Genomic DNA, 12,333 nt, shown 5'->3' on the forward strand with positions numbered 1-12,333 from the left:
TTGAACATCTGACTTTGTCCCCTCTACCAGGCCTTGACACAAGGGTTGCTCGGTATCCCTGGTGGCCGGAACCACACTTGGCACATCGCAGGCACCAGGAAACACTGGCGGAACTACTTACCCACAAGGCCACCTTCCACATTGATGGCGTAGCATTTCAGCAAGGCCTTGACTGCATCGATGTTTCTTTGGAGGTACTGAATATACTGCAGTACATGCACCAGAATCTCCTTCTGCCTCAAGAGAAAGAGGGTTAGGCCGAGCGCGGTGGCTCACGCCTGTAATCCCAACACTTTGGGAGGCCGAGATGGGAGGATTACGAGGTCAAGGGTTCAAGACCAGCCTGGCCAACATAGTGAAACCCCATCTCTACTAAAATACAAAAATTAACTGGGCGTGGTGGTGCATGCCTGTAATCCCAGCTACTGGGGAGGCTGAGGCAGGAGAATCACTTGAACCAGGACCCAGGAGGCAGAGGTTGCAGTGAGCCAAGATCATGCCACTACACTCCAGCCTGAGTTACAGAGCAAGACTCCATCTCAAAAAAAAAAAAAGACAGGGTTGAGCACATCAGCCAGGGCTCAAGATAACGTGAGGCTGCTGGGGCCCAGAGACACAGAGGCTCCAGGACCTCGTTCCTCATCCACCCCAACAACTCCTCAGTCGGCAGAGACCTTCCTGTTCTGCTGTCTAGCCCTCACTGCAGCACAGTGAGACAGGGGCTACAGCTACAGAAATGGAGGCTCAAAGTGCTAAGGGGCTTGCTAAGGCTACAGAGATCGGCTGGGCGCGGTGGCTCACACCTGCAATCTCAGCACTTTGGGAGGCCAAAGTGGATGGATCACTTGAAGTTAAGAGTTCAAGACCAGCCTGGCCAATGTGGCAAAACCCCGTCTCTAATAAAAATACAAAAATAAGCCAGGCATGGTGGTGCGTGCCTGTAGTCCCAGCTACTCAGGAGACTGAAGCAGCAGAATCGCTTGAACCCGGGAGGCAGAGGTTATAGTGAGCTGAGGTCATGCCACAGCACTCCAGCCTGGGCCACAGAGCAAGACTGTCTCAAAAAAGGGCTGGAGATCTGTCTCAAAAAAGGTCTGCCTGCCTTCTTGTGCAGTTTTTGGCACATGCTCCCTGGCGTCTCACTGGCTCTCGGCTCATACTGTATTCTCATCTGCAAAGCCTCCTCTTCTCACCACGAACTCCCTCACCCAGCTTTTCCTCCTCTGCGCCTCTGCACAGTGGTCCCCTCTTCCAGAAGTGCCATCTCCCTTCCCCTCTCACCCAAGCTGGGTGAGCTGTTCCCTCCTGCATTCTTTTTTTTAAAATTGAGATCGAGTTTTGCCCTTGTTGCCCAGGCTGGAGTGCAATGGCTTCATCTCCACTCACTGCAAACTCCACCTTCTGGGTTCAAGTGATTCTCCTGCCTCAGCCTCCCAAGTAGCTAGCATTACAGACATGTGCCACCACGTCCAGATAATTTTGTAATTTTAGTAGAGATGGGGTTTCACCATGTTGGTCAGGCTGGTCTTGAACTCTTGACCTCAGGTGATCCACCTGTCTCGGCCTCCCAAAATGCTGGGATTACAGGCATGAGCCACCGCACCTGGTCCCCTCCTGCACTCTTGTGACACCCTGGGCCTGTCTCCACCAAGGCACTTGCTACACTGTTTTATAATCATTGGTCATTCTCTGCATTGACCGTGAACTACTTAAGAGTGTGATTGTAGGGCCGGGCGCAGTGGCTCATGCCTGTAATCCCAGCACTTTGGGAGGCCGAGGCGGGTGGATCACGAGGTCAAGAGATCGAGACCATCCTGGTCAACATGATGAAACCCCGTCTCTACTAAAAATACAAAAAATTAGCTGGGCATGGTGGCGCGTGCCTGTAATCCCAGCTACTCAGGAGGCTGAGGCAGGAGAATTGCCTGAACCCAGGAGGCGGAGGTTGTGGTGAGCCGAGATCGCGCCATTGCACTCCAGCCTGGGTAACAAGAGCGAAACTCTGTCTCAAAAAAAAAAAAAAAAGTGTGATTGTCGACTGTAGCGAATTGATTTCTCATCCCAAGCACAAAGAATTGAGCGGTCACTCAGCCAGGGACTGTCAAAGGAAGGAGTCTCCCCACAGTACCATGAAGGATGCCTCCTGCCCCGCAGGTGTCATCTATGCAGCCACCAAATACCTCCTGAGTTGATACTGGAGTCACAAAGCTAAAAGAGACTACTACTGACTAGGGGCCAGGTGTGTTGGGGTAAACTAGACGTGCTTTTTTTTTTTTTTTTGAGACAAAGTCTCACTCTGTGGCCCAGGCTGGAGTGCAGTGGAGCAGTCTCAGCTCACAGCAACCTTCCCCTCTCGGGTCCAGATTCAAGCGATTCTCCTGCCTCAGCCTCTTGAGTAGCTAGAAGTACAGGCATGTGCCACCATGCCCAGCTAAATTTTTGTATTTTTGTAGAGATGGGGTTTCACCATGTTGGCCAGGCTAGTCTTGAACTCTTGATCTCGTGATCCATTCGCCTCGGTCTCCCAAAGTGCTGGGATTACAGGCGTGAGCCACTGCACCCAGTCCACTTGCTGCTATTTAAAGACCTGCCTCCCAAATCTGCCCTGTCTCCTGTATTCCCCGTACCTTTGTGAGCTTCCTGGTCTTCAGGGCTATGGGCAGCAGCAATGCCAACTCTTGCAGTTTGCTAGTGTGATTTTTCCTCTGCTTCCTGTTTGGGGACAGGAACTGGTTTTGGTTAGGACATCCAAAACTGAATTCCGCATTCGACCTGCAAACCCATCTGTGTTACCCATTTTAGAGCTGTGCGCATCCCAGCCTGGACACTCAAGACAGAATCCCAGGCATCACCTGTACTCGTTACTTCCCCTTAGCCCTTGACCACAGTCACCAGATCTTACTCACTCCTCCTCCATCACCTTCTCTTCAACCCCAGAGCCCTAACCCCATCCATGTGTTCACATTCTTATAGTTCACCCAGCCCCACCGTTTGGCTTCTTCCAGCCCTACTTTCTGCTAGACTCAGGGTGACCTTCCTGAAACACAAATCTGACCACGTCACTATCTTGCTTCAAACCTTTCCATGCCATCCCATTGTTAAGGATCTAGTTTAAGTTCCTAATGTGGGGTGGGCGCAGTGGCTCATGCCTGTAATCCCATCACTTTGGGAGGCCGAAGTGGGCAATCACCTAAGGTCAGGAGTTTGGGACTAACCTGGTCAACATGGTGAAACCCCATCTCTACCAAAAATACCAAAATTAGCTGGGTGTGGTGGCACGCACCCAGCTACATGGGAAGCTGAGGCAGGAGAATCGCTTGAACCCAGGAGTTGGAGGTTGAAGTGAGCCAAGATCATGTCACTGGACTCCAGCCTGGGAGACAGCATGAGACTCCATCTCAAAAAAACAATTAAGGCCAAGCACAGTGGCTCACGCCTGTAATCCCAGCACTTTGGGAGGCCAGTGTATTTTTAGTAGAACCCCGTCTCTACTAAAAATATGAGGCAGGCAGATCACCTGAGGTGAGAAGTTTGAGACCAGCCTGGCCAACATGGTGAAACCCTGTCTCTACTAAAAATGCAAAAATTAGTCGGGCGTGGTGGCAATCGCCTGTAAACCCAGCTCCTCAGGAGGCTTAGGCAGGAGAATGGCTTGAACCTGGGAGGCAGAGGTTGCAGTGATTTGAGATCGCGCCATTGCACTCCAGCCTGGGGAACAAGAGTGAGACTTCATCTCAATCAATCAATCAATCAATCAATCAATACAAAAATTAGCCAGGTGTGGTGGCAAGCACCTGTAATCCCAGCTACTGGGGAGGCTGAGGCAGGAGAATTGCTTGAACCCAGGAGGTGGAGGTTGGAGTGAGCTGAGATTGCACCACTGCACTCCAGCCTGGGCGACACAGTGAGACTCTATCTCAAAAAAAAAAAAAAACGTCCTAATGTGGTTTATCATTTGCGGCCTGGCCCAGTTGATCATTCTGGTCTTGTCTCTTGCTTCCTTTGGCTCTCTCCCATCAACTGCTAAGGCCCCCTCGCCCTGGTGCTCTCACACTTCTGATCACTGCACCGGGCTGTCGTCTGTGTCATTGGTACCACTGGACCCCTAGCACCTAGAACAGGGCCTGGAATATTGTGACGACTCACTGTGTATTTGCTAAGTGAGTTAATAAATAAAGACACGAAATAAGTTGTCTTGGCCAGGAGCAGTGGCTCATGCCTGTAATCCTAGCATTTTGGGAGGCTGAGGTGGGTGGATCACATGAGCTCAGGAGCTCGAGACCAGCCTGGCCAACATGGTGAAATGCTGTCTCTACTACAAATACAAAAAATTACCCGGGCGTGGTGGTGGGCACCTACAAACCCAGCTAGCTACTCAGGAGGCTGAGACAGGAGAATCGGTGGCCGGCTAATTTTTTCATTTTTTGTAGAAGTGCGCTCCACTGCGCCGGTGGCGCATGCCTGTAGTACCAGCTACTTTGCGGGGCTGAGGTAGGAGGATCACTGGAGCCAGGGAGGTTGAGGTTGCAGTGAGCCATGATCACTCCGTTACACTCTAGTCTGGGCAACAGAATGAGACCCTGTCTTGAAAAATAAAACAAAACAAAAAACTCCAACAACAAATACAGCCCCTTCTTCTGGAGTTGACAGTATCTTTGGGGCTAAAGTAATTAATCAAATTGTCATACAAACCAAATTGCAAGTAAGACCAGAAAAAAGCTACATAATGTACTGGGTTCAGGGGGCATTGTAAATGAAAATGTGGCAGCCTCTTGTTCAAAAATTGAGAATTTCAAGATGGTGAGAACAGAGCATCAGACCAAGCATCGGACCATCCTGAGCACAGGGCCCTATGTGACTACACAGGTCACTGTCTATGAAGTTGGCCATGATAAAGAAAAATGTCTCGCTTGGTGTTTTAGAAGCTTGTAAAAGGAGGCTGGGCATGGTGGCTCACACCTGTAATCCCAGCACTTTGGGAGGCTGAGATGGGAGGATCACTTGAGGTCAGGAGTTTGAGACCAGCCTGTCCAACATGGCAAAACCCTGTCTCAAAACTAAAAATACAAAAATTAGCTGAACATGGAGGCACAGAGGGTTTCATATAAACTACAGTCCCTGGGTGTTTACTCTGGGTTTTACAAAGCACTGGGTGAAACTTCTGGGCAAACACAGAGGTTAGAAAGGGAGGAACTGAGTGTCTTGGCATCCCCTGGGCAGCTGTCTTGAATAGGTATAACTTGGGCTCTGCTCTCAGGGGCCTCCAGGAACCAGGTACCACCTCCCAGGGCTGCCTCTTTCTTTGCTGGATGGTTCTGGTTTTAGCCAATTTCTTTCCTCACAATCCCTATATTTTCATTCACTAATCTCAGCTGTGCCCTCTGGGCTTTCAGGGAGCAGGTCAGCTCCAGCCACATGGGTTTTCTTACTGTTTCTCTAAACTGCCAAGTTATTTCTGCCTTAGGGCCTTTACTATTCCCTCTGCTTGGAATGTTCTTTTGCCCTGTTTTTTTTTTTTTTGTTTTGCTGGCTTGTTTGTTTTTTGAGACAGAGTTGCTCTGTCATCCAGGCTGATGTGTAACAGCCTGTAACCTCAAAATCCTGAGCTCCAGCAATCCTTCTGTCTCCCAAGTAGCTGGGACTTTAGGCACACACCACCATGCCAGGCTATTTTTAAAATTTTTTTGTAGTGCCAAGGCTGAGTGTGGTGGCTCACATCTATAATCCCAGCACTTTGGAGCCTGAGGCAGGATGAACCTTTGAGCCCAGGAGTTTGAGTTCAGCCTGGGCAACATAGTGAGACCCTGCCTCTACAAAAAAACTTTTAAAAATAAATTTTAATCCTGGGAGCAGTGGCTCACGCCCGTAATCCCAACACTTTAGGAGGTCGAAGCAGGTGGGTCACCCGAGGTCAGGAGTTCAAGACCAGCCTGACCAACATGGCGAAACCCCGTCTCTACCAAAATACAAAAATTAGCTGGACATGGTGGCAGGCATCTGTAATCTCAGCTACTTAAGAGGCTGGGGCAGGAGAATCGCTTGAACCCAGGAGGCGGAGGTTGTAATGAGCCGAGATCGCGCCATTGCATTCCAGCCTGGGCAACAAGAGCAAAAATTTCGTCTCAAAAACTAAATAAATAAAATAAAATAAATTTTAAAATGAAATTTTCTGTAGAAACACAGTCTCTCTATATTGTACAGGCTGTGAAATCTTCTTCTTTTTTTTTTTTTTTTGTTAATTATAAATATGAACTCCATGAGGGCAAGATTTTTTTTTTTTTTTTTTGAGATAGAGTCTTGCTCTGTTGCCCAGGCTGGAGTGCAGTGGTGGGCTCTTGGCTTATTGCAACCTTCACCTTCTGGACTCAAGTGATTCTCCTACCTCAGCGTCCCCCGTAGCTGGGATTATAGGCACACACCACCATGGAGGGCAAGATTTTTTGTCTTATTTACTGCTATATCCCAGGTTGATTTGTCCATAAAACGCAGAAATCACAGTACCTGGACCCCATGATGCTTTTAGGTGCTCATGAAAATGTTCTAATTCCTGGCCAGGCGCGGTGGCTCATGCCTGTAATCCAAGCACTTTGGAGGCCAAGGCGGGCGGATCACCTGAGGTCAGGAGTTCAAGACCAGCCTGACTAACATGGTGAAACCCCGTCTTAAAAAAAACAAAAAGTTCTAATTCCTATTAAATTAGAACAGCAAAAAATATCAGCCCATCTGTACTATACTTGTCTTTATATCAATACTGTCATAAACCACAGTTGTTCATAGTTTTCTATGGACGGAGGGGATCAAGAAGGCACAATTGTATAGGGCCCATAGAAGCCATAGTGCTGACCTGGTTACATCTCTTAAATCCCCGACTAATGCCTAACACTTAGTGGGTACTCACCCGGCGCCTACTTACTTTATTTTACAGGATCTAGAAGGAGCCCTAACCAAAAGCCAGTCTAAATGTCTCATATTAAATTTGGAAAAACCAAGGCCCAGCCCTTCTTTTGTTTTACTAGTGTGCAGGGATGAAAGAGTAAGAAATCCCCCAGCCAGGTGTGGTGGCTCACACCTGTAATCCCAGCACTTTGGGAGGCCAAGGTGGGTAGATCACAAGGTCAGGAGTTCAAGACCAGCCTGGCCAACATAGTGAAACCCCGTCTCTACGAAAAATACAAAAAAATTAGCCAGGTGTGGTGGCATGTGCCTGTAGTCCCAGCTACTCAGGAGGCTGAGGTGGGAGAATCACTTGAACCCAGGAGGCGGAGGTGGTTGCAGTGAGCCGAGACCACATCATTGCATTCTAGCCTGGGTGACAGAGTGAGAATGCATCTCAAAAAAAATGAGTAAGAGTAAAAGCTCCCCCAACAAAAATAATTTTTTAAATATTTAAAATGAGTTCCCCAAAAGTGGGACAAAGTAGGGGACAGTCCCAAGAGGTGGTATAAAGGTTGACAGGTAAGCTCCAGTTTTTGAAGCAGAAAGACTGGTATTCAAATCCTAGCTCCACCACTTGCTGTGTGACTTTGGGCAACTGCTTTCAGTTCTCTGAGCCTGTTTCTTCCTCATTTACAAAATGGAGGTGGCTAGGAAAACCCTGATCCTGTCCGGAAGGGGTTTAGTATAGTACCTGGTACATAGGGAGTGTTCATGAAATGTGAGTTCAAGTAAATGAGTGGACAGTCATTTGTCAGAATGATTTTAGGGGTTGGAGGTGTTGGAGAATGAGGTATATTTTTGCTTGACCAACATCCAATCCCCCGCTTTCTGTTAACAGTACCTCGATTTTTCTTTGCGCCGCCATTTCTCCTCCACTCTCAGTCCATGTGGTTGAGAGAGGCTGACCTTATCTTCCCCTTTCAGTAGGGAGCACAGAACCAAGGTCCTGCCAAGAATAGTCATAGTGATTGGTTCACAGTTGGGGCTAGGTTTGGCCAATCAGACCCAGTCAATCTTAGAAAGAGGCTTTCTCTTCTGAGTATATGGAGTTGAAAAGATATGGACCTGGAGCTGCTGGGAACCATCTTGCCTTTCCAAAGGGAGAATCTGTGGCCCGGCATGATGGCTCACACCTGTAATCCCACCACTTTGGGAGGTCGAGGCAGACAGATCATTTGAGGTCAGAAGTTCGAGACCAGCCTGAGCAGCATGGTGAAACCCCATCTCTACTAAAAATACAAGAAAATTAGCCAGGCATAGTTGCACACGCCTGTAATCTCAGCTACTTAGAAGGCCGAGGTAGGGGAATCAGTTGAACCCAGAAGGTGGAGGTTGCAGTGAGCCGAGATCGTGCCACTGCACTCCAGCCTGGGTGACAGAGCGAGACTCCGTCTCAAACAAACAAAGAACAAAACGTAAGTAAAATAAATAAATAAAACAAAGAGAGAACTTGTTTGAGACAGAACCCAACACGGACAATAGCGGAGGCCAGAGACGGAGATTCCTGGCAACATCATTTAACCTCCATCCTGGAACCAGCGAAGGCTGACACCCCTGAGTTTTTTTGTTAAACAATCCAATAAATCCCTTTTTATGCTTAAGCCAGTTTTTGCTAGGTTTCTGTTAATTGCAACTTAGAGTCTTTATCAATACAAGGACCCCCACATCTAGAAAGGGGTAGAAAAGAATGAATTGTCGGCAACTCTTAAACTCCAGGAGGATGGGCAGTGGGATAGGCCTTCTTCATTTTCTTCATGTTGCTCCTTCTGAGCATAGTATCTAGGTAGAGAACCTGAAGACAGCACACAGTCCTTGTCTTACCATGTTTCGATTTAAAATATTTTGACTTTATGATGGTGTGAAAGCCATACAAATTCAGTAGAAACCGCGCTTCTCTTACCATGTTGGGCAGCACCAGTGGGCCACACCTCCCAATCAGCCATGCTCTTTTTTTTTTTTAGACCAAGTCTCACCCTCTCACCCAGGCTGCAGTGCAGTGGTGCGATCTTGGCTCACCGCAACCTCTGCCTCCTGGGTTCAAGTGATTCTCTTGCTTCAGCCTCCCAAGTAGCTGGGATTACAGGCATGCACCACCATGCCTGGCTAATTTTTTATCTTTTGTACAGATGGGGTTTCGCCCTGTTGGCCAGGCTGGTCTTGAACTCCCGACATCAAATGATCAGCCTGCCTTGGCCTCCCCAAGTGCTGAGATTACAGGCATGAGCCACCAGCCATGCATTTTTCACATACCATATTTTCAATTTATGATGGGTTTATCAGGACATAACCCTGTAAATGCTTAATTTTGGAGCTAATGAAGAGATAGTCAGATGGAAATTTATTGGGGGAAATGGTAGGGGTTAACATGAACTTTGGCCTTATTTTTTCTTTGTCCTAACTTTAGAGGGAGGGAGAAATCTGATCCAACCCTCAAACTGCTGTGAAAATCCCCTCTAAGGTCAGGTGCAGTGGCTCATGCCTGTAATCCCAGCACTTTGGAAGGCTGAGGTAGGCGGATCACGAGGTCAGGAGATCGAGACCATCCTGGCCAACATGGTGAAACCCCGATTCTACTAAAAATACAAAAAAATTAGCCGGCCGTGCTGGCACATGTCTGTAGTTCCAGCTACTTGGGAGGCTGAGGCAGGAGAATCACGTGAACCTTGGAGGCGGAGGTTGCAGTGAGCCGAGACTGTGCCACTGCACTCCAGCCTGGGCAACAGAGTGAGACTCCGTCTCAAAAAAGAAAAAAAAGAAAATCGCCTCTATAAGATTCCTTTCACTTGACTTGGTAGGTGCTTGATGGATGAATGAATGTGTGAATAAAAGAAAGGAAATAAAGATATGGTGGCTCACACCTGTAATCCCAGCAATTTTGGAGCCTGAGGCAGGAAGATCACTTGAAGATCACTTGAGCCTAGGAGTTTGAGACCAGCATAGGCAACATAGTGAGACCTTGTCTACAGTATTTTTTTTTGAGACAGAGTTTCCCTCTTGTCGCCCAGCCTGAAGTGCAATGGCACAATCTTGGCTCACTGCAACCTCTGCCTCCTGTGTTCAAGTGATTCTCCTGCCTGAGCCTCTCAAGTAGCTGGGATTACAGGCATCTGCCACCACGCCCTGCAAATTTTTGTATTTTTAGTAGAGATGGGGTTTCACCATGTTGGCCAGTTCAAACTCCGGACCTCAGGTGATCCACTTGCCTTGGCCTTCCAAAGTGCTGGGATTACAGGCATGAGCCATCATACCCAGCCAAAAAAAATTTTTTTTAAATTAGTCAGGCATAGTGGTGTGTGCCTATGGTCCTGCATGCTTGGGAGGCTGACATGGGAGGATTGCTTCAGCCTGGGAGGTCAAAGCTGCAGTGAACTGTGATCGTATCACTGCACTCCAGCCTGGGCAACAGAGCAAGATCCTGTCTAAAAGAAAAAGAGCTAGGCGCGGTGGCTCACGCCTGTAACTCCAGCACTTTGGGAGGCTGGGTGGATCACTGGAGCCCAGGAGTTTCAGACCAGCCTTGGCAACATGGCAAAAACCCATCTCTACAGAAAATACAAAAATTAGCCAGGCATAGTGATGCACGCCTGTGGTCCCAGCTACTAGGGGGCTGAGGCAAGACTGTTTGAGCCCAGGAGGTCAAGGCTGTAGTGAGCCGGGATTGCACCACTGCATTCTAGCCTGAATGACAGAGGAAGACCTTGTCTCGGAAAAAAAAAAAAAAGGGGGGGGCGGGGGAAAGAGGTCAGGCTCAGTGACTGTGGGAGGCCGAGGCAAGTAGATCACCTGAGGTCAGGAGTTCGAGACCAGCCTGACCAACATGATGAAGCCCCGTCTCTACTGAAAATACAAAATCATCTGGGTGTGATAGCGCATGCCAGCAGCTTTGATCTCCCAGGCTGAAGGCCAGCTACTTGGGAGGCTGAGGCAGAAGAACTGCTTGAACCCAGGAGGTGGAGGTTGCAGTGAGCCGAGATCATGCCATTACACTTCAGCCTGGGCAACAAGAGTGAAACTGGGTCTCAAAAGAAAAAAAAGAAAGAAGGAAAGACACTTAGAATGTCAATTGGGCGTGGTGGCTTGTAATCCCAGCACCTTGGGAGGCCAAGATAGGAGAATCACTTGAGGCCAGAAGTTCAGGACCAGTTTGAGCAGCACAGCAAGACCCTGTCTCTACAACAAACAGAGAAACTGGCTAGGTGTGGTGGCATGTGCCTGTAATCTTAGCTGTTCGGAAGGCTGATGCAGGAGGATCAAGCCCAGGCTCAAACCCAGGAGTCTGAGGCTATAGTGAGCTATGATGGCACCGCTGCCCTCTAGCATGGGCAACAGAGTGAGACCCTAGCTCTGAAAACAAACGAATTCAGAATGTCACAGGCTGCAAGGACCTTAGAAGTTATCTTTGTCCTAAAAATTAAAAAAAATAAAATAGAAAAAAAGAAATGGTGGCTCATGCCTGTAATCCCAGCACTTTGAGAGGCTGAGGCAGGCAGACTGCTTGAAGCCAGGAGTTCAAGACTTGTCTGGGCTACATGGCAAAACCCTATCTTTACAAAAAATACAAAAACTAGCCAGGCATAGAGGTGTGCGCCTGCAGTCTCAGCTACTCAGGAGGCTGAGGCAGATTAATCGCTTGAGTTTGGGAGGCAGAGGTTGCAGTGAGCTCAGATCGCACCGTTGCACTGGAGCCTGGGCAACAGGAGAGAAACCCTATCTCAGAAATAAATAAATAAATAAATAAATAAGAAATGATCTTTGCCAATCACCTCAGAGTACTCTCATCTAGAAAATGGCAGGAATCTTAGCACACACTTCTTCATGGGGTTGTTGTATGGATTAACAGTTATCATACAAACAAGGTTTAGCAAACAATAAATGCTCAGCAAATGTTTTTGTTATAATTATTCAATGAGAGTGGCTGGGGCTATAAGGGAGATGGGGCAAGGTCTTACCTCTCACTGGGACCCAGTGAACTACCTCTGGGCTGTTCAGAGGAAGATAAGTATCTGCTGGAACCCAACATCTGCAAAGAGGGAAAAAGAATGATTAGTGACCTCAGGGATTGCAGGAAGGATGGGCAGGAAGCCTGATGGACACCCTTCATTTTCCCGACAACGCTCCTTTGATCATCCAGAGATCCCAAAATAGAGTCCCCAGCCCCAATAAATTATGGGCCCAGAGACCCAAATTAAACTGCTAAACCTTGGCCAGATGTGGTGGCTCGCGCCTGTAAACCCAGTATTTTGGGAGGCTGAGGCAGGCAAATCACTTGAGGTCAGGAGTTTGAGACCAGCCTGGCCAACATGGTGAAATGCTGATTCTACTAAAAATACAAAAATTAGCCAGGCATGGTGGTGCATGCCTGTAATCCCAGCTACTCCGGAGGCTGAGGCCTGGGAG

The 12,333-nt window shown here is 48.3% G+C and overlaps 1 protein-coding gene across 1 annotated transcript in view; it reads right to left on the reverse strand.

The window, feature by feature from the left end:
* Window positions 1-11,956, reverse strand: part of MEIOSIN (meiosis initiator) — a 28,210-nt gene extending 16,254 nt beyond the window's left edge. The window contains exons 1-4 of the mRNA XM_021668523.2: window positions 11,886-11,956; window positions 7,778-7,882; window positions 2,628-2,772; window positions 122-233 (exon numbers count right to left, since the gene is read on the reverse strand). Coding sequence (XP_021524198.2) covers window positions 122-233; window positions 2,628-2,772; window positions 7,778-7,882; window positions 11,886-11,956 — 433 coding nt within the window. The remainder of the gene's footprint in view (window positions 1-121; window positions 234-2,627; window positions 2,773-7,777; window positions 7,883-11,885) is intronic.
* Between the last annotated feature and the right edge of the window lie 377 nt (window positions 11,957-12,333).

This window comes from Aotus nancymaae, unplaced genomic scaffold (assembly GCF_030222135.1).
Source record: "Aotus nancymaae isolate 86718 unplaced genomic scaffold, 86718_ANA_hifiasm-v0.15.2.pri h1tg000028l, whole genome shotgun sequence".
NCBI classification, from domain to species: Eukaryota; Metazoa; Chordata; class Mammalia; order Primates; family Aotidae; genus Aotus; species Aotus nancymaae.